Source organism: Schistocerca serialis, chromosome 10, assembly GCF_023864345.2.
Source record: "Schistocerca serialis cubense isolate TAMUIC-IGC-003099 chromosome 10, iqSchSeri2.2, whole genome shotgun sequence".
NCBI classification, from domain to species: Eukaryota; Metazoa; Arthropoda; class Insecta; order Orthoptera; family Acrididae; genus Schistocerca; species Schistocerca serialis.
In genome coordinates, this window is record NC_064647.1 from 59,891,915 (window position 1) to 59,916,397 (window position 24,483).

The 24,483-nt window shown below is 42.1% G+C and overlaps 1 protein-coding gene across 1 annotated transcript in view; it reads right to left on the reverse strand.

Moving 5' to 3' along the window:
• Positions 1-1,092: 1,092 nt before the first annotated feature.
• The window catches only part of LOC126425248 (uncharacterized), a 230,549-nt gene continuing 207,158 nt past the window's right edge, over positions 1,093-24,483 (reverse strand). Inside the window, exons 8-9 of the mRNA XM_050088219.1 lie at positions 23,344-23,527; positions 1,093-1,192 (exon numbers count right to left, since the gene is read on the reverse strand). Coding sequence (XP_049944176.1) covers positions 1,107-1,192; positions 23,344-23,527 — 270 coding nt within the window. The 3' untranslated portion in view covers positions 1,093-1,106. The remainder of the gene's footprint in view (positions 1,193-23,343; positions 23,528-24,483) is intronic.

The window sequence follows — 24,483 nt, forward strand, 5'->3', positions numbered from 1 at the left end:
AAGTAAAGTTGGTTTTGAAGGAGAGAAACTTCTTATACATAGTGCAGCAGAAACAGTGTCCTACTAAACTGCAATCCATTTGTCAAGTTCCATCCCAGAAGCTGATTACAAGATGGGTTCAGTGCTTCAGAACAAAAACATCTGCAACAAATAAGCCGCCACCAGGTAGACAACAAATGGTTCACCTTCCAGACAACACTGTAACAGTAACAACTCCTTTTCAAAGAATTTCAGTGCACTCACTTAGTAGACAGCAGCAAGCCCTTTATCATCTCGGAGAAAAGTTTGTGATGGATGTGGCATCTGTACACTTATTTCCATCCACGAGCTCAAACTGATGCAACAGTTATTGCCCAGAGATCAGCAAGCACATCACAAGTTCTATACACAGCTATGGCAGATGATCAACGCTCAGTGTGATTTTCTCCACAATTTTCTGATATCTGATGAAGTCCACTTTTGTTTATCAGGTATGTGAAAGAACAAAACTTTAGGTACTGAGTGCTGAACAATGGTCATCACATGTGTGAAAGACCACTTCATAGTGCAATAGTTACTGTGTGGTTTGGCATGTCTGCACAATGACACAGATAGCACTGCCATACATGTTGTCACATTGTAATAGTTCATAATAGAGGAACTGTGACATATGATCATTGTAACCTCAACAGTATGATGCAACCGCTCACACAGTCAAAACATAGTGACAGCCTTATGCAGGATATTTCCAGAGAGTCTTCTTTCCCACTTTGATGACATCAATTGGCCGCATCATTCATCCAAAAAGTGTAAGATAACAGACCAACAAGTACTGAGTACTTGAAAAACAAAGTTCATGCAGAAATCGAGCCCATTAACAAGTGACTTTCTTTGCAAGGGTATATCTGTTTGTGCCAAAAATTTTGTCTCCAACAATGGTGGACATCTAAAGGATAATTTATTAAAAGTGACATGCCTAATAAAATCATATGAAGTGTTCTCTGAACAATGCATACTAATAATTAAAATATTTAAATTAGGACACTGTTCCTGCCGCATCCTGTACACAGAAAAACTTATGCTACATTAATTTATCGCAGTTGCTGCCGCTCTTCTTAATATTGTTTTCATGACAGTGAGGTGTGGCGAAAGAGCTCCTCAAGCTCATTGCTGACCTCATCTTCTGTAGGCTGATTACTAACTAGTTCTTTACCTAAAAAAAGAAAAATGCAGGAAGTTACTCTTCCTTCGACACAAGGTATGAAATATGACAACAATAATTACTCTGTATATAATTTATCTGAAAATCAAAGAAGCATGTACATGAAACTAATGAATGAAGCCACGCACAATACAATATCATTGATTAAGAGTCTAACAATGAAATAGGTAAACTGCACAAATAAACTCAATTGCACATACATTATCTGATCAAAAGTAACTGGACACCCCCATGTAATGTGGAACTGAGTTCTGGATCTATGAGAGGTCAGTCCACCAGTAAATGGTATAGTGAGTCTCATGTTGTCAGCGGCAAAGAAGTAACAGCAGAATGGGTCAGCCAGAAGAGGTGAGTGAAGTCCAACATGGCCCTTCCTCTGCAGCACACTAAATTTAATGTCAATAATCATGTCTTTTTCAGAATCTTTGGCAGAAACCCACTGGGAATGGGCACCATCATTCAATTCTTGACTGTTCTGTTTATCTTATACAAGGTTTGCCTGGGCTGAACAGATGCCATCAGAATCAGCCTGCTGGCTGTGTGATCCTCCTGCAGATTTCTCAGTTTCAGAGACAGAGCCCTGCATGATCTCACAGTCACAGCCGCCTTCACCTCCCTCGGGTCCTGCGCTGCCAGCATTGGATGGGGATCCCACGGGTATCGACACAGTGCCACTGATGTAATCACGGAGACAGCAACCCCTGCTGCAGGGATCTATGAGGGTGGTCCCATCAAGTACCCAACCCAATAAAGAAAAAACAAAAATTTTCGAAATAATGTATAATCACCTTTCAGATCTATACCGTTTTCCCAGCAATGTTAAATAAGTCCGACACCCATTTTATAATGAGAACTGTCTAAATCCTCAAAATACCCGTTAACTGCCAACATCACGTCTTCATTTGTTGAAAATCTGCGATCGTCGAGCCATTTTTTCAAGTTTGAGAACAGAAAATAATCAAGGGGGTTAAATCTGGCGAATAGCGTACATGAGATAGCAATTCAAACTTTAATTCGTTAATTTTGGCCATTGCAATAACGAACTTGTGCCTAGTGCATTGTCCTGAAGAAACAACACTTTCTTCTTGGCCAAATGCGGCCATTTTTGCTTGATTTCTTTGCCCAAATGTTGGAATAAGTTTCCATAATACCCACTGTTGACAATTTTTCATTTTTCAAGGTGGTCAATGAAAATTATCCCACACGCGTCACAAAAAACTGATCCCATGACCTGGCCTGCAGATGAAACGGTCTTTGCCTTCTTTGGAGTCAGTTTGCCAGTTTGTGTCCATTATTTTGATTGTTCTTTTGTCTCAGAACACATCATGGCACACTCGGATGTCAACCCTTCCAAGCCAATCACATATTTACATACTTCACAGGAGGAACGTATTTCCACCCATGTTCTCTGTGTTTGCTTCAAAGTGCATGTATGGTGGAATCTTGTATTTAAGGTGAACTGTAAGCGGTGGACCCATGTTTCATCCACGGTTATGAAACAGCGCAAAAAATCAGCTTTGTTGCTGCAAAACTTTGCTCAAGACTCAACTGAAACATCTTCACAACACTGACAAACCTTGCACACAGTTTTCTCATGTCCATATTTTCAGGTAATATGTGATGTACTGCACTTTTTGAAATGCCTACTGTAGTAACACTGTTCACGTTTACGTAGCACTCCACTTAGCATAGACCGGGACTGTGTCCTAGGCATGCCCGATGTTAACTGACTGTTGTTACGCCGGCAGAGGTCGCGTCCGAATTCTCGCGTGCCCTCTGGTGGATGGGACTCTACTTGCGGCAACTACCGTGCGTGAGGTGCCATGCCGATGTGCGCCTCCCGCGATCTTTCTGGTGGCTACTGCACCCCTCCTCCTTCGGGGGGTGAAGCCACTGCGATCCACTGCATCGGAAGGTGAAGCGTCGGGCAGGAGCGATGACCTCCACATCCACTGGAAGGCCGGAGTCGAGGGGATCTGCCAACCCTTGAGCCGGAACCTTCGAATACGGCTGGAAGTGACCCACATGAAGAGGCCCCCGTCGTCCCACCACCGGAGCCCGGGACAGAATGGGCGACAAGCTGTCAAACTCCGGATCCTGTTCCACCTCGGGAGGGGCAAGACCCAGTGGCGGGGATGATGGGGAAGGGACGACCACAGGTGAACCAGCCTCCTGAGAAGCCGGGCCTGCGAGGGGGGCCAGCTCTTGCTGAGGCATCTCGAACGATGGCGATAACAGTGCTGGAGCTACTGGAGGCTGCCAAGGCTGAGAATCATCGCAGTGCGGCAGAGTCACAGCGGGGAGAGGTGGTAACGTCCCCTGAGAAACCAACACGGGTGATGGCAATGGGGAAGCCGGTGTCCGAGAGGTAGGAGGGTGGGTGCCCAAACATGGAAGTAGCTGATTTTGGTGACGACATACCACCCGGTCCCCCGCCTGAATGTATAGAGCCGGCGGCCATTTCGGTGCAGGACCACTGCCGGTATCCAACGTGGATTGCAACCCAAACCCACGGGCCCAGACCGACATACTCAGTGGAAAGCTAGCTACTCCGTTTTGCGAAGACTGGCGAGGACCAGGCCGGAGGAGGTGCAGCAGAGTCCTAGGTTGGCGCCCATGGAGGAGCTCTGCGGGGCTCCGTTCTCCCATTGGTGTGGTCCGGTATGCCATCAGGAAAAATGTCAATGCTTCCTCCGCAGGAAATTCGTGCACATACTTTTTCATCTGCGTCTTAAATGTGCACACCATGCGCTCGGCTTCCCCATTCGATTGTGGATGGAAGGGGGGAGAGCAAACGTGCCGAATACCGAAGCGCCTACAAAAATCCTGGAAGATCTGCGAAATAAACTGCGGTCCATTGTCCGAGACCAGGGTGATTGGCAGACCTTCCACAGAAAAGATTATTGCTAGTGCCTGGATTGCAACTTCTGAAGTGGTTGAGGAGCAGCGAACCACATATGGGAATCGGGAATAAGCATCAATGACAATGAGCCAAAAGCCATTGAGAAATGGGCCCGCAAAATCGATGTGAACATGTTCCCATGCTTGGGTTGCCGGCGGCCATGAAGAGAACGCTGCCCTGGGAGATGCCTGTTGGCTCGCACACTGGGAACAGGCGGCCACCAAGTGCTCAATTTCTCTGTCAATACCGGGCCAGTACACATGTCTGCGAGCCAAGGTTTTAGTATGGGAAACACCCCAGTGCCCCGCATGTAATAACGTGAGGACCTCCCTTCGTAAGCTTGCAGGAACAACCACGCGAGGAGCTGTATCATTGGTAGCCAGAAGGAGAACTCCTTCCAAGATGGAGAGGCGGTCTCGTAGAACAAAATAATTACGAAGAGGGTCCGAGGCCCGGCCTGGAGGGCGGGATGACCACCCCTGCTGAATGAGGCGAACTACTTGCTGGAGAACCGGGTCAGCTGCCGTTTCCCTGGCAACTCGAGAACTAGTGATTGGGAAGCCATCAACCGCTTGGCAGGACGCCACATCCAAATGAAAACACATAATCTCCTCTCGATCGAACGTAGGATCCGGGCCCACCGGAAGACGGGAAAGAGCATCGGCGTTGGCATGCTGTCCGGTAGGGCGAAAATGAATGTCATAATGGTACTTAGAGAGGAACAAGGCCCAGCGCTGTAGTCTGTGGGCCATCCTATCCAGAATCTGAGAGGTGGGGCCAAATAATGATACTAAAGGCTTATGGTCAGTGATTAACTGAAACTTCGTGCCATACAAGAAAGGGTGAAACTTGGTAACAGCATAGACAATGGCCAAAGCCTCTTTTTCCACCTGGGAGTAATGGGCCTGTGCGGGACTAAGAGTTTTGGACGCAAACGCCAGTGGTTGCTCGGAACCATCTGCGTTGCGATGGGCCAGGACCGTCCCCACCCCGTACTGCGAAGCATCTGCAGCCAGGACCAATGGCTTATGGGGGTCAAAAGTAGCCAAACAAGGCACTGACGTGAGGAGGCCCTTCAACGAGATGAACGCTCGCTCGCATGCAGGCGACCAATCAAAAGGAACACCCTTGCGCAGAAGGCAGTACAGGGGGCGGGCTATGGTGGAAGCCCTGGGAATGAACCGGTGGTAATAGGCTATCTTGCCTAAAAAAGCTTGTAACTCTTTCAGCGAAGCGGGCCAAGGAAGGTTGACGATACCTTGGACCAAACTTCCTAGAGGCTGGATGCCGTGCCGAGAGATGGTGTAGCCCACATACTCAATGGACGGTTGGAAGAAGTTTGACTTATGCAGGTTGCAACGCAAGCCCACAGACCTGAATTTGAGAAATAGGGTGCGAAGGTTGTGCAAGTGTTCCTTCGTGCTGCGGCCTGTGACAGTTATGTCATCCAGGTAATTAATACAATGAGCGATTGTCGACGTGACGTGCTCAAGATAACGCTGGAATATCGCCATGGCATTGGATATTCCGAAGGCCAACCACTGGAATTGGTAAAGGCCAAACGGGATGTTGACGACCGCCAGCCGTTTGGAGTCCTCATCAAGTGGTATCTGATGATAAGCCTCCGAAAGATCGATTTTCGAAAAATATTTGCCTCCCGCCACGGCGGAGAACAATTCATCAGCACGAGGTAAAGGATAGGCGTCCACCACCAATTGGGAATTAAGGTGACCTTGAAATTGCCACAAACGTAATTTTCCTGAGGGCTTCCTTACAATAACGTGGGGGGAAGCCCACTCACTAGAAGAAATGGGAAGAACGACCCCTAGGGCTGTCAGCCGGTCTAGCTCTTCCTTTACCTGAGGGCGGAGAGCCAAGGGGATCTGCCTCACGCGTAGTAAACGCGGGCGAGCCGACGCCTTTACGTGAGCTTCAAAATCTGAAACACGCCCCAGGCCCTCCTCAGAGATATCTGGAAAGTCTGAGATCAAAGATTCCAATGATTGATAGGGTACATCTTCAGAGACCAACTGTATGGTGTCAGCGATAGAAAAACCGAAAGCTTGAAAGGCATCCAGGCCAAAGAAGTTAGCGGAGCTCGCATCACTGACAACAATAAAAGTGATAGGCCGAGTGACTGATTTGTAAGTCACATCGGTAGTGAATTGACCCAGTAGGGGAATCAACTGGTAACCATAGCCGTGTAGACGCCGGTAAACTGGTGCCAACGGGGGCGATCCAAGGTCGGAATTTGTGCATTCAACAAAGAAACTGCCGCGCCCGTATCTACTTGCAGTTGTAACCGGCGCGACCGAACCGACACCTCGATAAAGAGTTTGCGTGCCGATGCGTCGGGAGCCTGGCCCGATGAAACTTCCTGAATGTCAACGTCCATGTCCTTTGTACCTGCTTCCTTTGATTCTTTTGAGGCTGAGCGGCAAACTTAGGCAATGTGACCTTTTTTATTACATTTGCGACAAACGGCCCAACGCTGGGGGCACTCTGACCGATCGTGATGTATATAGCACGACGCACAGGACAGCAACAGGGGCCAGCGGCCGGAATTCTGTTTACGCGCCGTGCGGGAGCGGCCGTAACGGCCGGATTGTACTGCTCGCATGTCGTCCACCCTGGACACAGTGGACGCAGACGCGCCGCCCTGAACCGCCGCGACGTCGCACCACACTTCCAGCTGTTGACCTGCGGCGTGAGAGACTTCATACGATTGACCAATGGACAGGACTTCCTCGAGGAAAGGGTCTTCTAACTGAAGGGCCCGTTGCCGGACCTCGATATCAGGGGCCGAACGAACAATGATGTCGCGTACCATAATGTGGGCATACGACTCTCGCGACTTCTCCGTGACAAAATGACACTTGCGACTAAGACCGTGCAGGGTAGCGGCCCATGCCCAGTAAGACTGATGGGGCTGTTTCTTGCATTGATAGAACTCGACCCTAGCTGCCACAACATGCGTGCGGCGGTGATAATATGAAGACAGCAATGAACACAATGCGTCAAAAGACAAGGACGAGGCTTCCTGCAATGGCGCTAGCTGCCGCAAAACTTGATACAGCGAGGGAGATATCCAAGACAAGAAGAGAACGACCCTACTCGTTGCCAGTTGTGTAGTAACACTGTTCACGTTTACATAGCACTTCACTTGGCATAGACCGGGACTGTGTCCTAGGCATGCCCGATGTTAACTGACTGGGCACGGCCCGTGCTGCCCGAGTTGTTGTTGTTGTTACGCCGGCAGAGGTCGCGTCCGAATTCTCGCGTGCCCTCTGGTGGACGGGACTCTACTTGCGGCAGCTACCGTCTGTGACGCGCCGTGCCGATGTGCGCCTCCCGCGATCTTTCTGGTGGCTACTGCACTTACTATGTCTGCTAGCTCGCACACTTTCAGTTGACGATCATCCAGTACCACTTTATGAATTTTCTTCACCATTTATGGAGTCGTCACCTCATTTGGACAACCACTGTGGTGCTCGTCTTGGCAGCTCTTATGGCTACCCAATATTTTACTGTTGTCAACAAAGGAGAAGACTCCCATAGTATCACATAACGATGACAAGTTTTATCCATTTTCATAAGTTCACGCACAACGTTCACTATTGATGGCTGGTAAACAAACGCTAAACAATGTGGCATCTTCAAACTTGAAACACATCTTCATAGGTCGTATACTTTCTAATCCAGAGATACTTTTCAACAACAACTGCCATCACTCGGTCAGGCCAAGTACTTATGGGACCATTCTAGCAGTCCTCTACATCCTGCCATTTTTCTATATGCCTCTGAGGACACACCAGTCACCACTGTGTCACAACCAGTTCCAGAAGATGCTCCGTCCTTGGGCACAGACGTGCACCCTATGACTGGTTTCTCATCCGGTGTTCCCGATCATTTGCAATGTGCAAGTTGGGGTACAAGCAGGAGCTTGCCATTGGTCACAGTTCCAGCTCCTACCTTCTCAGTGGGACCTGCATTGACACCTCTCTGTCATCATTACCAGCGAAGCCAGTACACTATGATAATGAGGAGGTGGTGTGGGGGCAGGACTGTAGTGCTGTTCACCACAGACGGCATGCTGGCCTGTCAATTTGTAATTCTCAGGGTGGATCCGGACATTACTAGTACCTCCTGTCAGAGGCAACCACACGGCAGCTGCAGCTGGCAACTGATAACCACCATACAGACACGTCACTCTCCAGCGGTGCAGGCATACTGCTACCAAAGTGGGTAAGAGGCTGCTACAAGCTACAATTAGCTCCTTCAGTATTGTGATCAACATCTGTGAGTGAAAAAACTCTCTCTGCCGGTGATTCCAACATTACAGATTTGGTTACAGACCAGGACACTTTGAACTGCACTTTGAATCAGATTGCATTTGTGTTAAGCACCTCACTGAGTTACGAATATGATTTTTGCATAACTGTTGTTACTCATTCTTTGCTTTCTGCCTATAAGACCAACATGTAACATTATGACCCTCTGTGTGTAGTAACCCCAGTATCAGCAACAGGGAGAATTTGATTCAAGATACTTGCCTCAGCATCTCACTGCTGGATGGCACACTCGGATGTCAACCCTTCCAAGCTAATCACATATTTACATACTTCTCAGGAGGAACATATTTGCACCCATGTTCTCTGTGTTTGCTTCAAAGTGCATGTATGGTGGAATCTTGTGTGTAAGGTGAACTGTAAGTAGTGAGTCTCTTGTCAGGCTAATAACTGAAAGGAGGATTGTGCTGCCATGACTAGAACTGCTGACAGCCTGACACTGTTAGTGGGGATGATACTTCCACATTATTATTGCAAGGGTACCAACACAGACATAAGTGGAGCAACTCTTTGGACTGATTCTATGTTTGCACTCAACTGATTAAGGAACAACTCCAACACTTCAAGAACTTTTGTACACAACAGGGTTATAAAAATTTACGAGTACACATTGCCATTCCAATGGAGACACTTTCCAGGTAAAGACAATCTTGTGAATCCTCTGTCAAGAAGGAAAATTCCTAAAATTTTATATGCAGTGGACATATGTTGGCACAAGGCCTTAACTTTCACAATAGCCCTGTTGCTGGCCAAAAGAATATCACGCGTGTATTGTACCTGTTTCTTTGCCAAAAACCTAAAACTCACACCCGAATCAACAGGCTCTCCTTATAGAGGCAACCTAGCTACTGATGTACACTGAAAGGTTTTGTTACTACTGCAAGCTGCTGTCAGTCACTGCCAACATCCTCCAACTGAAAAGGAAACTTACTGACCAAGTGAATTTGTATGGTGAATTTTCAATGGAAGAAATGGCAGCAGCTCGATGCTATTCAATCAACCGAACAGGTAACACTGCACAGACCCATGTCACTGGCATTAATGTGTAGGACCATTGTGTGCCAAAGTCCCATAACTAGATGCAATACTCTACTGTTCATCTGTGCTGGGACTACAGCCATTCATCTAAAGCTGCTCACAACACTACAATGGATCAATTGTTGTTAGCACTACAAAGATTTATTGGCAGCTGCAGCATTCCACACACCATTTAGTGAAAATGAGCAGGAAAATGTTAAGTTTTTATTTATGCAATTGCGGGGTGGCCGTGCGGTTCTAGGTGCTGCAGTCTGGAACTGTGTGATCTCTACAGTCGCAGGTTCGAATCCTGCCTCGGGCATGGATGTGTGTGACGTCCTTAGGTTACTTAGGTTTAATTAGTTCTAAGTTCTAGGTGACTGATGACCTCAGAAGTTAAGTCGCATAGTGATCAGAGCCATATTTATGCAATTAGAAAACTTGTCACATCAGTTAAAGATGTTCATAATGTTAAGTGGAGTAGGGAGGCAAATATTGACAGACCTACTGTACATACCATACCTAATCCTACAGAGAGAGGGCACTAGGAAAGATGTAGCTATAGTGTGTGAAAGCCAAGAAAATGCTAACTACTTACTGGTCATCTGGTATGCAGTCCACAGACCCAGACGACACACACAGAATAAATGGGATTATGACATCATTATGGAATCTCTTAGGAGAAAAGCAAATGATGGTTTTTAATGGAATGTAAGAAAGCTTTTGTATTACTGTGCAATCGGGTGCACCCTTGTTTGAGTTCTCTTAGAGAAAGAATGTACTAGCGTCATGTTAATGAACTGAACTCTAAATGCAGTTTTGCAGCAAACTTCTGGAAACAGATGGTTGAAAGTGAAAATATGTGTTCAGTCATCAGTTGATAGTTTGGTATAAGTCATTAGTTGGAAAGCTTTAGCAATTTCCTGCAGCAGAGAAGACACTTTGGAGAAGCCTATATGGGTGTGGTACAGCATAGCTGGCCCACAAAATTCTATGTGGCAACCGGAATTACATACAGGCCAGATTCATCAAAAAGAGGTAATCCTTCAATAGAACATAGTGATGCATGGAACAGGGTGCAAGTAAAATAGTATTGGGCAATGCCAAACTAAACTGAATCAAAGAACATGACCAAACCCAAATGGATATTTTTTCACTGTACAATGCTTGTTTTAAATATTCCTAATTACAATTATGCAATTGGTTTTACTAACTTGTATGATTAAAAGTTATAGCTAACCGAAGTTACGATGACATCATATAATGGTAAAACAATTAGTGCTAATAAGCAGCTAAGCTATTGTTAGCAATCAATCAAAATCAGACATTTCCAACTATCCAATAACATATTTGCAACTATCTGAGATTAATCAAATTACCAAATAATTAACATTCAAAGTTCAGAGTATCAAATTTTCAGTTGCCTATTCAACTTTAATGGCTGAAAGAGTCTGAACTTCGGCTATGCAATTTTATTTTTGTATTTTTTCTGAATCAGATGACACCTCTCACTAATTAATTCAGTCAGTAATTAAGATTTTGAATAATTTACAATCATAAAATAAAAATTAAAGATCAATGCCTTACTCATAAATGGGGGATTTCAGACGAAAAATGAATACTGTTGTTGTGTATACTTTCGTGAATTACTAATGTGAAACATTTTTCATAAACCAAACAATAGTAAAGTAATTTCAAAAAACACATTGTGTTCTTAGGCCTGTCAATAAACAGTCACCTCTCTCTCAAAATTGTCAGTCTGCACTTGGATGTCAACATATACATGTTGGTTTGTGTGAATATCTGTGATCAGAAAACAAATGGGTATCATCTTTATGTTGGTTTGATTGAATTTCTGTATCTCCATGTCAGTTAAAGTGAAATCCTGCTCTGCAACATAATACATGCAGTAAATGTTTGTGAAGAATGGGGAACTCAGTGATATCTTTGTAGCTAAAGATCTTGGGTGAGCTAGTAAATGTTCAACATAAAAGTGCTGATGATCTACTAACTCTTATTGACTGGACCATGTCATTAATATTGTTCATTGTGCTGTAAGTTACTTTGCATGCACCATTACTCTCATACTTCTGTCACAGTATGCCATTACAAGATTCAACAATTACAGTGACTTTTAATTAAAAATTGGGTGATTCTTCGACTGTATGTGTTTGGAAAAGAAGAGATACACTTCTCTTTATTTGTTTAATTTGTGAGTTGTAAAACTGTAGCTGGCCATCAACAGCACTATAGTGCAAATAAAGTGGAAGGAATCATTTTTAAAAATCATTTCTTGTTTTCTCTACATCATCTGTCACTATCCTTCATACTATCAACCTCCGGAATATGTTTTCAGCATCTCAGAATCTGAGACTTCAAGATCTGTAAAATGAAGAACAATAAAAACAGCGGGTAAGGGGATCGTCACAATTGGTGGTAGAGAATGCTTAATTTAACCAAAAGGTCTCTCTGAAAAGTGCTCAAATGCAACAGTATGAATGAAGAATGGCTGCAGACGTTGTTTACGAATACTTAAACTGCCTCGAGACTAACTGCCTAAAATGAAGGTGAAGTGCTCTTGCCAGCACACTTCTTTGAGCAGGAGAGATGTGTGAGACTGGCAATAGAACTCAAGCCATCAGTCATAATGAACTTGATGAGAGAATTCAGAATATGCTAGTAAACAGCAGAAGGTTTATGGAAGCACTGGAGAAGAGGTTTCCCATGCTCTTGCACAATTTCCACCAAGTCACATACTCAAATGGAAGGTTGGTGAAGTTCTAAGTCAATGACATCAGCCTTCTGTAAGAAGTAGTTCTCCAACACATGTGGAAACAGGAAAGAGTGCAGGAGCTGAAAGAAGGCAGAGATGCAGCTCCACATACAGCCATCCTTGACAGGCCTGTCCAATGTGACACAATCAAGCTTTAGAGACAACCTGAACCCTTCAGTTCCAATCAGTATCAACAATTTCACTTGTAAGTAGAAAAGTTCATATAAAACTATGTTAAACAAAATTCATTATTTAATACAAAAAGTTGTTTTACTAAATTATATATCACTTGACTGATACAAGTCTTTAATAACATAAATCATGTAAACCTCTTTGCCTCAAACATTATCTTTGTCCTTGTTCTTTTTGTACTTGACAGGAAGAGTGCTTGTATGGTGGAGTGTTGGGATGACAGCTGTATGAAGTAGCAATGTTTAATTGTGTAAAGAAGAGTCTTATGGAATCTTTTGCAGTACATATCTTATGAACCAATTGTCTTTGAATTTATGAATACAGAAGATGCGATGAAGAAACTGTTTTATTTGATGTTTAACATACCATCAACTCGAAAAACCTACAAATAGTATGTTTATTTGTACAACCAAACCTGCAGACCTGAAAAGAAGACAATGAGGCCAACTTCAAGACAATCAACTAATTAAAAAGTTATATTTTAGTAAAGTGAATGTTCTCTTCAATGACACTTCCTCCAGAACAGTGGCAAAAGTCCTTTCAGTGAACACTTCATTGTATAAATGTTACTGTAGTGGCATGTTACACCAGCTGTTCACACTCCTGGAGGTAGACCAGGGTGGAGAGCATGACATGGTGGCAGTAAACTGCATCTCTACATCTTTAATTAAAGGCATTTTATAACTTAGATGGTCTGTAAGGTCTGTGTGAATATAGCTGTATGTTGACTGTTCTTAAATCGCATTATAGTTGCTTTGACTCTTCAGTAATTTTAAAACATTTTGTAAAATCTTTCAGTGATGTACAGTACAAAATGAACAGGACTGAGAGGTCTCACACACCTCCTCCTCCAAATGCCCAAATAGTTACATCACAGCACATATGGACTCACACATCGACTTTGCACCAGTCAGTTAATTTCGCTGAGCTCATAAATCCTCTGGAATCCAGCAAAATAACATCATCTCCCCATACTTTGCAGTTGAAGAAGGGAGTCCTTAATGGTGCGAAATGGACTTCGTCCTGTATTAGGTTTGTACAACAGGGAGCCAGACGAGCTTGGGTAGTTCAATACACAAGTCCATTCTATCTTCTTCACTGGCTAGAATCCCAATGCAACTCTTATGATGGCCTGTGGTTAAGGCAAGGTAGATATTCAATGATTTCAGAGAACTTTCAGTCAGGTCCTGTAAGTACAACAATGGATAGTCTCGAATAAATATGACACCTGTTAAATGTCACTGAACATTCGACAGTTGGAATGGTAGCCTTCTTTTGTGCAACTGACAGGTTATAAATGCAATGAGACTGATAAAAATCGACATTCCCAAAGAAGTGAGTGTCTTAATCTCAGTCTGTGTGTCTGATTGCTATTGCAGGGGAGGACATGGAGGGAAAAATACACTTTTTACTGGGAGAAAACACACCAAACCCTGGATGAAAATACACTTTTCCCATGTAAGGGGACAATATACTTTCCCTCAGAGGTTTCATAAACCACCTGAGACATTCCTGGCACTTTAGGAAACAAAACCCAGCAAAATAAACAATTCATGTTGGAAAAATCTTTCATGGGCAACATGTACATAGCATATTTTCGAGTTATGAAAGTATAAATAAGAATTTCGCCAAATACAGCATGGTAGCTTCCAAAACACTGAAATCGAGATTCAGCTGGGTGATGTGCTTTTGTCTGCCAATCATAGTTCATTCATGTCACATGATCTCATCAGCCCAACACAGAAGATATTCAGGGCATAGGATACATCTACATCTACATCTACATCTACATCTACATCTACATCCATACTCCGCAAGCCACCTGACGGTGTGTGGCGGAGGGTACCCTGAGTACCTCTATCGGTTGTCCCTTCTGTTCCAGTCTCATATTGTTTGTGGAAAGAAGGATTGTCGGTATGCTTCTGTGTGGCTCTAATCTCTCTGATTTTATTCTCATAGTATCTTCGCGAGATATCCGTAGGAGGGAGCAATATACTGCTTGACTCTTCAGTGAAGGTATGTTCTCGAAACTTTAACAAAAGCCCGTACCTAGCTACTGAGCGTCTCTCCTGCAGAGTCTTCCACTGGAGTTTATCTATCATCTCCGTAACGCTTTTGCAATTACTAAATGATCCTATACGAAGCACGCTGCTCTCCGTTGGATCTTCTCTATCTCTTCTATCAACCCTATCTGGTACGGATCCCACACTGCTGAGCAGTATTCAAGCAGTGGGCGAACAAGTGTACTGTAACCTACTTCCTTTGTTTTCAGATTGCATTTCCTTAGGATTCTTCGAATGAATCTCAGTCTGGCATCTGCTTTACCGAAGATCAACTTTATATGATCATTCCATTTTAAATCACTCCTAATGTGTACTCCCAGATAATTTATGGAATTAACTGCTTCCAGTTGCTGACCTGCTATTTTGTAGCTAAATGATAAGGCATCTATCTTTCTATGTTCTGGCAGCACATTACACTTTTCTACATTGAGATTGAATTGCCATTCCCTGCACCATGCGTCAATTCGCTGCAGATCCTCCTGCATTTCAGTACAATTTTCCATTGTTACAACCTCTTGATACACCACAGCATCATCTGCAAAAAGCCTCAGTGAACTTCCGATGTCATCCACAAGGTCATTTATGTATATTGTGAATAGCAACGGTCCGATGACACTCCCCTGTGGCACATCTGAAATCACTCTTACTTCGGAAGACTTCTTTCCATTGAGAATGACATGCTGCGTTCTGTTATCTAGGAACTCTTCAATCCAATCACACAATTGATCTGATAGTCCATATGCTCTTACTTTGTTCATTAAACGATTGTGGGGAACTGTATCGAACGCCTTGCGGAAGTCAAGAAACACAGCATCTCCCTGTGAACCCGTATCTATGGCCCTCTGAGTCTCGTGGACGAATAGCGTGAGCTGGGTTTCACACGACCGTCTTTTTCGAAACCCATGCTCATTCCTACAGAGTAGATTTCTAGTCTCCAGCAAAGTCATTAACTCGAACATAATACGTGTTCCAAAATTCTACAACTGATTGACGTTAGAGATATAGGTCTATAGTTCTGCACATCTATTCGACGTCCCTTCTTGAAAACAGGGATGACCTGTGCCCTTTTCCAATCCTTTGGAACGCTACGCTATTCTAGAGACCTACGGTACACCACTGCAAGAAGAGAGGCAATTTCCTTCGCGTACTCTGTGTAAAATCGAACTGGTATCCCATCAGGTCCAGCGGCCTTTCCTCTTTTGAGCGATTTTAATTGTTTCTCTACCCCTCTGTCGTCTATTTCGATATCTACCATTTTGTCATCTGTGCAACAATATAGAGAAGGAACTACAGTGCAGTCTCCCTCTGTGAAACAGCTTTGGAAAAAGACATTTAGTATTTCGGCCTTTAGTTTGTCATCCTCCATTTCAGTACCATTTTGGTCACAGAGTGTCTGGACATTTTGTTTTGATCCACCTACCGTTTTGACATGAGACCAAAATTTCTTAGGATCTTCTGCCAAGTCAGTACACAGAACTTTACTTTCGAATTCATTGAACGACTCTCGCATAGCCCTCCTCACACTAGATTTTGCTTCGCATAATTTTTGTTTGTCTGCAAGGCTTTGGCTATGTTTATGTTTGCTGTGAAGTTCCCTTTGCTTCTGCAGCAGTTTTCTAACTCGGTTGTTGTACCACGGTAGTTCTTTTCCATCTCTTACGATCTTGCTTGGCACATACTCATCTAACGCATATTGTACGATGGATTTGAACTTTGTCCACTGATCCTCAACACTATCTGTACTTGAGACAAAACTTTTGTGTTGAGCCGTCAGGCACTCTGTAATCTGCTTTTTGTCACTTTTACTAAACAGAAAAATCTTCTTACCTTTTTTAATATTTCTATTTATGGCTGAAATCATCGATGCAGTAACCGCTTTATGATCGCTGATTCCCTGTTCTGCATTAACTGTTTCAAATAGTTTGGGGCTGTTTATCACCAGAAGGTCTAATATGTTATCGCCATGAGTCGGTTCTCTGTTTAACTGCTCAAGGTAGTTTTCAGATAAAGCACTTTAAAAAATTTCACTGGAGTCTTTGTCCCTGCCACCCGTTATGAATGTTTGAGTCTCCCAGTCTATATCGGGCAAATTAAAATCTCCACCCAGAACTATAACATGGTGGGGAAATCTACTCGAAATATTTTCCAAATTATCCTTCAGGTGTTCAGGCACAACAGCTGCTGAGCAAGGGGGCCTATAGAGACATCTAATTACCATGTCTGAGCCTGCTTTAACAGTGACCTTCACCCAAATTATTTCACATTTCGGATCTCCATCAATTTCCTTTGATACTATTGCACTTCTTATCGCTATAAACATGCCTCCCCCTTCACTGATGTAGTCAGCCCACATGATGTAGTAAGCTGATAGCAACATTGCTGTTACGTACTGTGGTCATACAAATAGGAAAAATTAATGGTTTTTACTGTCAAATAAATGTGCACACAACATAATTACCAGATAAGCTAAACTCATCAAAAAATTTTTGCTTTCTTTCCTTTTTTTCCTGATGGTGGGGTTAGGCAGTATCATAAGAGCAAGCTTGAACTGCAGCAGGTGAATATTTCTGACAAGCAAGATTACAGATTTCACTGTTGTGCATTGAACATTTCGTGGGTTAACGTGCTGAATACATGTGAAAAATTAACTTTCAAGCTTGGTCTTTTTTTAGCATGTGTTACCTGTTACAAAATATCAAACATAAGTATGCCAGTAAATTTTTAAATAACGGCATAAACGGCTGGTTTTCTGGGCCCAAAATTTTGCCATGTGGCTGTTCCTCAAAGCATTAAGTTCTGAAAGAGAGTCAAATGCTCCATGATCTAAGAAATTCATCACACATTCTCACATACAACATAATCCATCTTGTGTAAAAGAAAATTTACTTTGACAGTAATGCTTCTTCCATCACCATTTGCAATATTTTCCCACAATCTGTTAGAAATGTAAACAGTTGTGGTATCACACTCATCAAAATCAGTTCGCTGTTATGAAGTGTTTCTTAGTCTTCAACACATTTTGCTATCAGCAGACAGCAGAAACTTGTGTGTGCACTTCTTGTAAATGGCTCTTCTTCTTTGCAATTCAAGTTGTATTTTGGCATTTTTCTCTGCTGCAGTAGTGGGCTCAAGTAAAATTCTTTGTTACAGTATCAGTTCTACGAGTCAAACTTATAAAAATTTAGATGAAAAATAAAATAATGAAAAAGTCAAAGAATTTTTAAAAAATTCCAGGGGTTTTCACAGATCAAAAAATTTCCAGATTTTTCCAGTTGTCCTGGGCAGTATATACCCTGTGCTAATCGCACTTCCAAAGATAGTTCACTTTGGTTACCACCTTGAGGGAAACCATTATCCTGTTCAAAACACTCTCACATAACTGATATAATATTGGGAGAGAAAACAATATAAATAAGGTAAGATTTCTGCAAAATCCATAACCATCAGTCTCTCCCAGAACATTCATCCCTCAAAGTAACATTGTAGGCCTCTTCAGGATTGAAAAAGATGTCTACTGAGTGCTGTTTCTACAGAAAATCCTGATGTAGTATAACTTCCAACAGAGTCAGGTCATCAAAACAATGGTTCAAATGGCTCTAAGCACAATGGGACTTAACATCTGAAGTCATCAGTCCCCTAGACTTAGAACTTAAGTAGGACATCACACACATCCATGCCTGGGGCAGGATTCGAACCTGCGACCGTAGCAGCAGCGCAGTTCTGGACTGAAGCACCTAGAACCACTCGGCCACAGCGGCCGGCTTAGGTCATCAGTTATGGTAAACAATACCTTCTGAATCCATACTGAAATTAAGAATACATCTGGGTTTGAGAACCCAAGTGAGATAGTGGTTCACCATTTGCTGCAACCTTTTTTGCCCACAGATGGTGGTGCAACACTATAAATTCTTGGGCAGGTAGGGTCATTGAATACTTTCAGGAACAGTATTACAATAACACCTTTTCATAAATTGAGAAATTTTTCTCTTCCCAGATTAAGCCACAACAGGCTAGGTAGATTTCTTTGGAATTCAATCTGAAGTGCAGCTTAATAATAATAATAATAATAATAATAATAATAATAATAATCTTGTGATGAATTCTGTTATGACCAGGTGGTGTGTTAGAAACTACAGGCAATGCAGGATACAACTCCAATATAGAGACAGAGCAGCTGTAAACTTCGTCACTATTGGAATATAAGTCCTAACCCCTGTTATCATAGCAAGTTCTACGGTGGCAAAAAGTTGATTCCTGACTAGTGGCAGCACCTGGACCAATATTTTACACCATGGAGTGAAATTTTTATCTTGGGAACATCTACAAGCCTCCATATTCCACAACAGTAGTAACCGAGTTCTTCAAGATCACCCTGAGTTCCTCCTGAGTTCATGGTGTTTAGGAATTCCATGCCTGATCCATGACAGAGCAGTGTATCCTTGCTGTAACTGAAAATGCTGCTGTTTTCTCCAGTTGGTTCACATTTGAACTCAAGCAGTGCCTGATGTCTGCTCCTGATAAGTGAGCAGCTCATCTGAGTCCAGTACAGACTACACTAATTTATCAAAATTGTGGTGCACCACATTTTCAAAGAGGTAATAAACTGTAACAGCAATGGCTTATATGTTGGTACTGCAGTGGAAAAAATGGCACAGTTAGCTTGAAAACATAACCACATCTAACTGTCTTCACTCTGTTGTTGTAATTTTTGTGTTACCTATAGCCTTCTACCATAAATGAGCCACAAAATATATATATATATATATATATATATATTTTGTGTGTGTGTTTTTGTGTGTTTTTTTACTGTGTCTATCTACCAGCGCTTTCCCGTTTGGCAAGTCATCGAATCTTTGTTTTTAATATATTTTTCCCATGTGGAATGTTTCTTTCTATTTTATATATATATGGTTGGAAGATGCAGGCCAAAACGCCTGCGTTGGGCAAAGAATCTCAAGTTATTCCCAAACAATATACATCCTGCTGCAAAATTAAATTTACCACACTTGTGAGACAGTATTTCTTGTTTCCCTTTCCTTTCAGAGACATACGCTGCAATATGGGGACTAAATGCTGAGAAGGGTGTCCATGACAGATTTTGAATTTTACAACTGTGCAGCAATATTTCCCCCAAGACAAAATGAACATCATGTGGTTTGTTACGTTGGTACCTTTTTCCTTGGTTTTATCTTCTTTGAATCATTCTTCCTCTGTTAGGAGGGCAGTATATGTGTGCTTGAGATTGCCAGGATATATGAACATAAGTAGACCTTTTATTGATAGATGTTTGAGTTGCAGCAAACATGGCTTCAGCTACTATCTTACACACACACACACACACACACACACACACACACACAGACACAGACACAGACACAGACACAGGTGCTTCTGGTACCTGAACCTGTTGCTGCTTCTATTTTGACAACCTATATGAAGTAAGGCTGTAGAACTGTATATGAAATCTTTGCCAGAAAATATGAAAGAATCTTGTTACTTTCAATTTCTAATTTTTTTTTCCAGCAAACTAAAGCAATTTCTGTTCCAAATATAATGTTTACTTAATCAGTTTAACTCTGAACTAGAATATTATGTCCCTGGCTGGTGCGGAGTTTTACTGAAGTTTCCTTAAGTCACTTATGGTATTTGAAACAGAATGACTTCCTCCATGACAACCAGCATGAATTTCAAAAACATCGATCATGTGAAACACAACTTGCATTTTTCTCATATTTCTCACATGACATATGTACTGAAAGTTTTGGACTAAGGCAGTCAGTTAGATTTCTAAATAACATTTGACTCTGTACCATATCTACACTTATTATCAAAAGTACAATCATACCGGTATAGGGAATCAGGCAAAAATTGTGACTTTAGTAAAATTTTTTGGTGAGGCAGGTGCAACAAGGTAGCAAGGTATCTTGAATGGAGAGTCACTGATGTGTGGGAGTAATTTCGGATGTGCCCAGAGAAGTGTGTTGGGCCCCTAGCTGTTCATGTTGCGTATTAAAGACCTTGCAAACGATATAAAGCACATATCCTATCTTTCTAGTAGCTGCTCCATAGTATGGAATGAATGCAGCTGGCTTGACCTCCTCCACTTATTTATGAGGCATCTGTCTCCTGTGGCACTTGAAAGCTTTTGCAATTTCTCCCTTGCTGTAATGATTTTCTGTCAACATATGCTTCAAATGCTAAAATTCAGAATCTATGTGGCCATCATCAGAAACAACCTTTGCCCTGTGTACCAAAGTGATCCCTCTCAAACTTGAAGGTAAATCTAATGTTGGGATGGACACAGTACACGTTGTCAACGAACTGCTGCAACATATTTTCATCTTGAGGCCATATCAAAATGGTGTCATCAGCTTACTGTAGGAAGCAAGATGGACACAACCTCACTGAGTTCAGAGCTTGCTTCTCAAAGTGTTCTATGAAAAAGCTTGCAATGGCCAGAGACATGGGGATCTCATGGCTGTGCCATTCGTTATCTCATAATATTTGTTGCAGTACAGAAAGTATATTGCCGATATTTGTTGTAGTACAGAAAGTACATTGTCATTAAGGCATGGCAGCATGGCAGAACAGCTTGATGATTGCAGGTAGAAAATTTTGGGCCAAAAGATCCACTGTGACTTGTACCAGCACTCTCGTGAAAAGTGACATTACGTCCAGACTAACATTATGTCATTTTGACCTATCTTTATTTCAGCAGATGCCTGTGAGTTAACAACACAATGTTTGCAGTGTCACAGCAATCCATAATGCCGGGAAGTCTGGCACACATGGCATTAATTTCTTCATCACTTCTTCTGCCCACCCTGCATAACTACTGCCAACCTACATCCATACTGTATTTAAGCCTCAATCTTCCTCGGCAATGTTTACAAAACACGCACCATTTCTTACTATTACCAAACTGACAGTTCCTTGACACCCAAGATTTTCCCCATGAATCAATCTCTTTTTTTTTCATTAAAGTTGTGCAATAAATTTCCTTTTCCCCCAATTCAATTCAGCATCTCATCATTTGTTATTTTATCTACCCAACTAAAATTTAAAAACAAAGATGATGTGACTTACCAAACGAAAGCGCTGGCAGGTTGATAGACACACAAACAAACACAAACATACACACAAAATTCAAGCTTTCACAACCAACAGTTGCTTCATCAGGAAAGAGGGAAGGAGAGGGAAAGACGAAAGGATGTGGGTTTTAAGGGAGAGGGTAAGGAGTCATTCCAACCCCAGGAGTGGAAAGACTTACCTTAGGGGGAAAAAAAGGACAGGTATACACTCGCTACCACACACATATCCATCCACACATACACAGACACAAGCAGACATTTGTAAAGGCAAAGAGTTTGGGAAAATCTATTTCGGTTTCAGAGAAATTTAGGAACTAAAATTTAACATACTTCTGTAGCACAATATTTCGAAAAGCTTCCTTCTCTTCTTGTCTGAACTGCTTATCATCCGTGTTTCATTTCCATTTAAAGCTACACTCAGTAAATACAGAAAATTCTTCCTGACACTTAAATTGATATTATATGTTAACAAACTCCTATTTGTCAGAAATGCATTTCTCACTATCAGTATTCTGCGTGTTATAGCCTCTGTATTTCGGCCATAAACAGGTATTTTACTGCCCAAGTAACAAAACTCATCTACTGTTTCTAGTTTCTAATTTTTTAATATAATTCCTTCATCATTGACCAACTGAATCCAAATTCACTTCAAAACCTGTTTTACTTTGGTTGATATTCATCTTATAATCTCTATTCAAGACACTATCCATTCCACTTAACTGTTCTCCCGAATACTTTTCTGTCTTTGGCAGACTTACGATGTCATCAGTAAACCTTATGGTTTTTATTTCTTCTCTCTGAAATTTAATTCCCATTCCAAATTTCTCCTTTGTTTTCATTACTGCTTGTCCAATGTACAAATTGAGTAACATCAAGGATATGCTGCAGCATTATCCAACTGCCATCTCATCTCAACCACTGCTTCCCTTTCATGCCCCATGACTCTTGTAACTGTAGTCTGATATCTGTACAAGTTGTACAGTCCCTGTATTTTATTCGTGCTACCTTCAGAATTTCAAAAAGTGTAGTGCAATCAATGTCATGAAAGGCTTTCACTAAATTTACAAATTCTATAAATTTAGGCCTGTCTTTCTTCAGCCTATCTTCTAGCACAATTTGTGGTGTCAGTATTGGCCTCACATGTTCCTAAGTTTCTCTGAAACTTAAATAGATTTTTCCAAAGATTGACATTTATCAGTTTTTCCATTCTTTAGCAGATAATTCATAGTAATATTCTGAAATGTGATAGTCTGCATTTTATTAAAATTTCTATTACAGAATGATTGATGTGAACAAATTAGGAAAACATACAGAAGAAAGTGAATGTTGCCTTATAATGTAAACATTCATTCTGTAAGTATTATTAATACACAGAGCTTCATTCAAAGAGTCAACAAAACAATGTAAAACTTAAGTGAGAATCAATATTATGAAAATGAAAATCACTACTCACCATACAGATGCTGAGTTGCAGATAGGCATAACAAAAAGACTGACACAAATAAAGTTTTCAGCCAGTAAAGCGTTCAGCCAGTGTGTGTCATCTATTTTTGACGAAGGCCTTACTGGCTGAAAGCTTTATTAGTGTCAGTCCTCTTGTTATGCCTATCTGCGACTCAGCATCTCTGCTATATGGTGAGTAGAAACTTTCCTTTTCATAATATTATTTCATTCCATCCCAGATTTTTCATTGTTTGATTTAAGTGAGAATCACATTTTTGTGAGAATCCTGAACTAATAAATTCACCTTATTACCATTTTCCAGCTGTTCTCCACTTGCATCTGCACATGTCAGCTGAGCAGGGTCATCTTGACTTAATTCTTTATTGGCATCATTAACTGCGGCACTGGAGTGCAGCTGCCCTGCAGTGTCTTCTGCTGACATGTCTGTGCTGCCTATCTGTACACTATCTGTTTCCTCACAGTACTTGCGACAAACCTGCAAAATGTTTATGTATGTATCTGTTACTGTTATTATAAAAAAAGATTAACAGTCTGTTATACTAACTATTGATACAGCTGTCACTATTACTACTGCTGTTGTTGTTTCATCATGTACTTTATGTTTCAGGGTCTATCTTTTTCTAGGATTTCCTATTCTGCATATGGCAACTGACTATAGTGGTGATGAATACACGTTTCTTATATTTCTTCATCTGCAGACTATCATCACTCTAATACATAGCTTTGGAATAACATTTCAAATTTTTTATTTACTTTTTTCTGTGACTATTAAGGTGTGGCACCCCCACTTTGGTATACACATTCAGATATATTCTGGTTGGATATGTTTCTCCATTGCTGCCCAGCAAGACCAGCAGCTGGTCCTGATTGCTACACCTTGAGGCATCCTTTACCCACATTGAAATCAGCTCAATTTGAGCCATATGTGACAAACACCACCTTCGAATATGCCACAACATTGTGCACCTTGCCCATCCCAAGGACCATCAATAGCAGATGTGGGGACCAGTTCCAGGACGACATCGCAGGTGGTGGGCCACAGGAATTTCTGGTTCTGTATCTGCCGGCCATCACTCCTATGGATCTGGACCTCGACGGAACACAGGAGGCCCACTAGTCTGAGCCAGGTCTGATATCAGACCCACAGCCTTCATTTGGCAAATTTAAGGTCTCCCACGGATCTCCACAATCTCATTAGTTGCAACCATCCAAAGTTTAGAACAAGTTCTCTGATATACCTACTGATAAGAATCCTGTGCTATGTGGTTTTCTTCTGGACTGTGATTTGGACCTTGTTGTTTACCTACTGTTGATGTTTTGTTAGCACGCAGACATGTCTGATAGCCTAATCCGATACTACCTTCATTTACCACTCAATTGACAGTTCTGTTTTCAGTGAACAAATCGATGGCATATGTATGCACCAAAAGT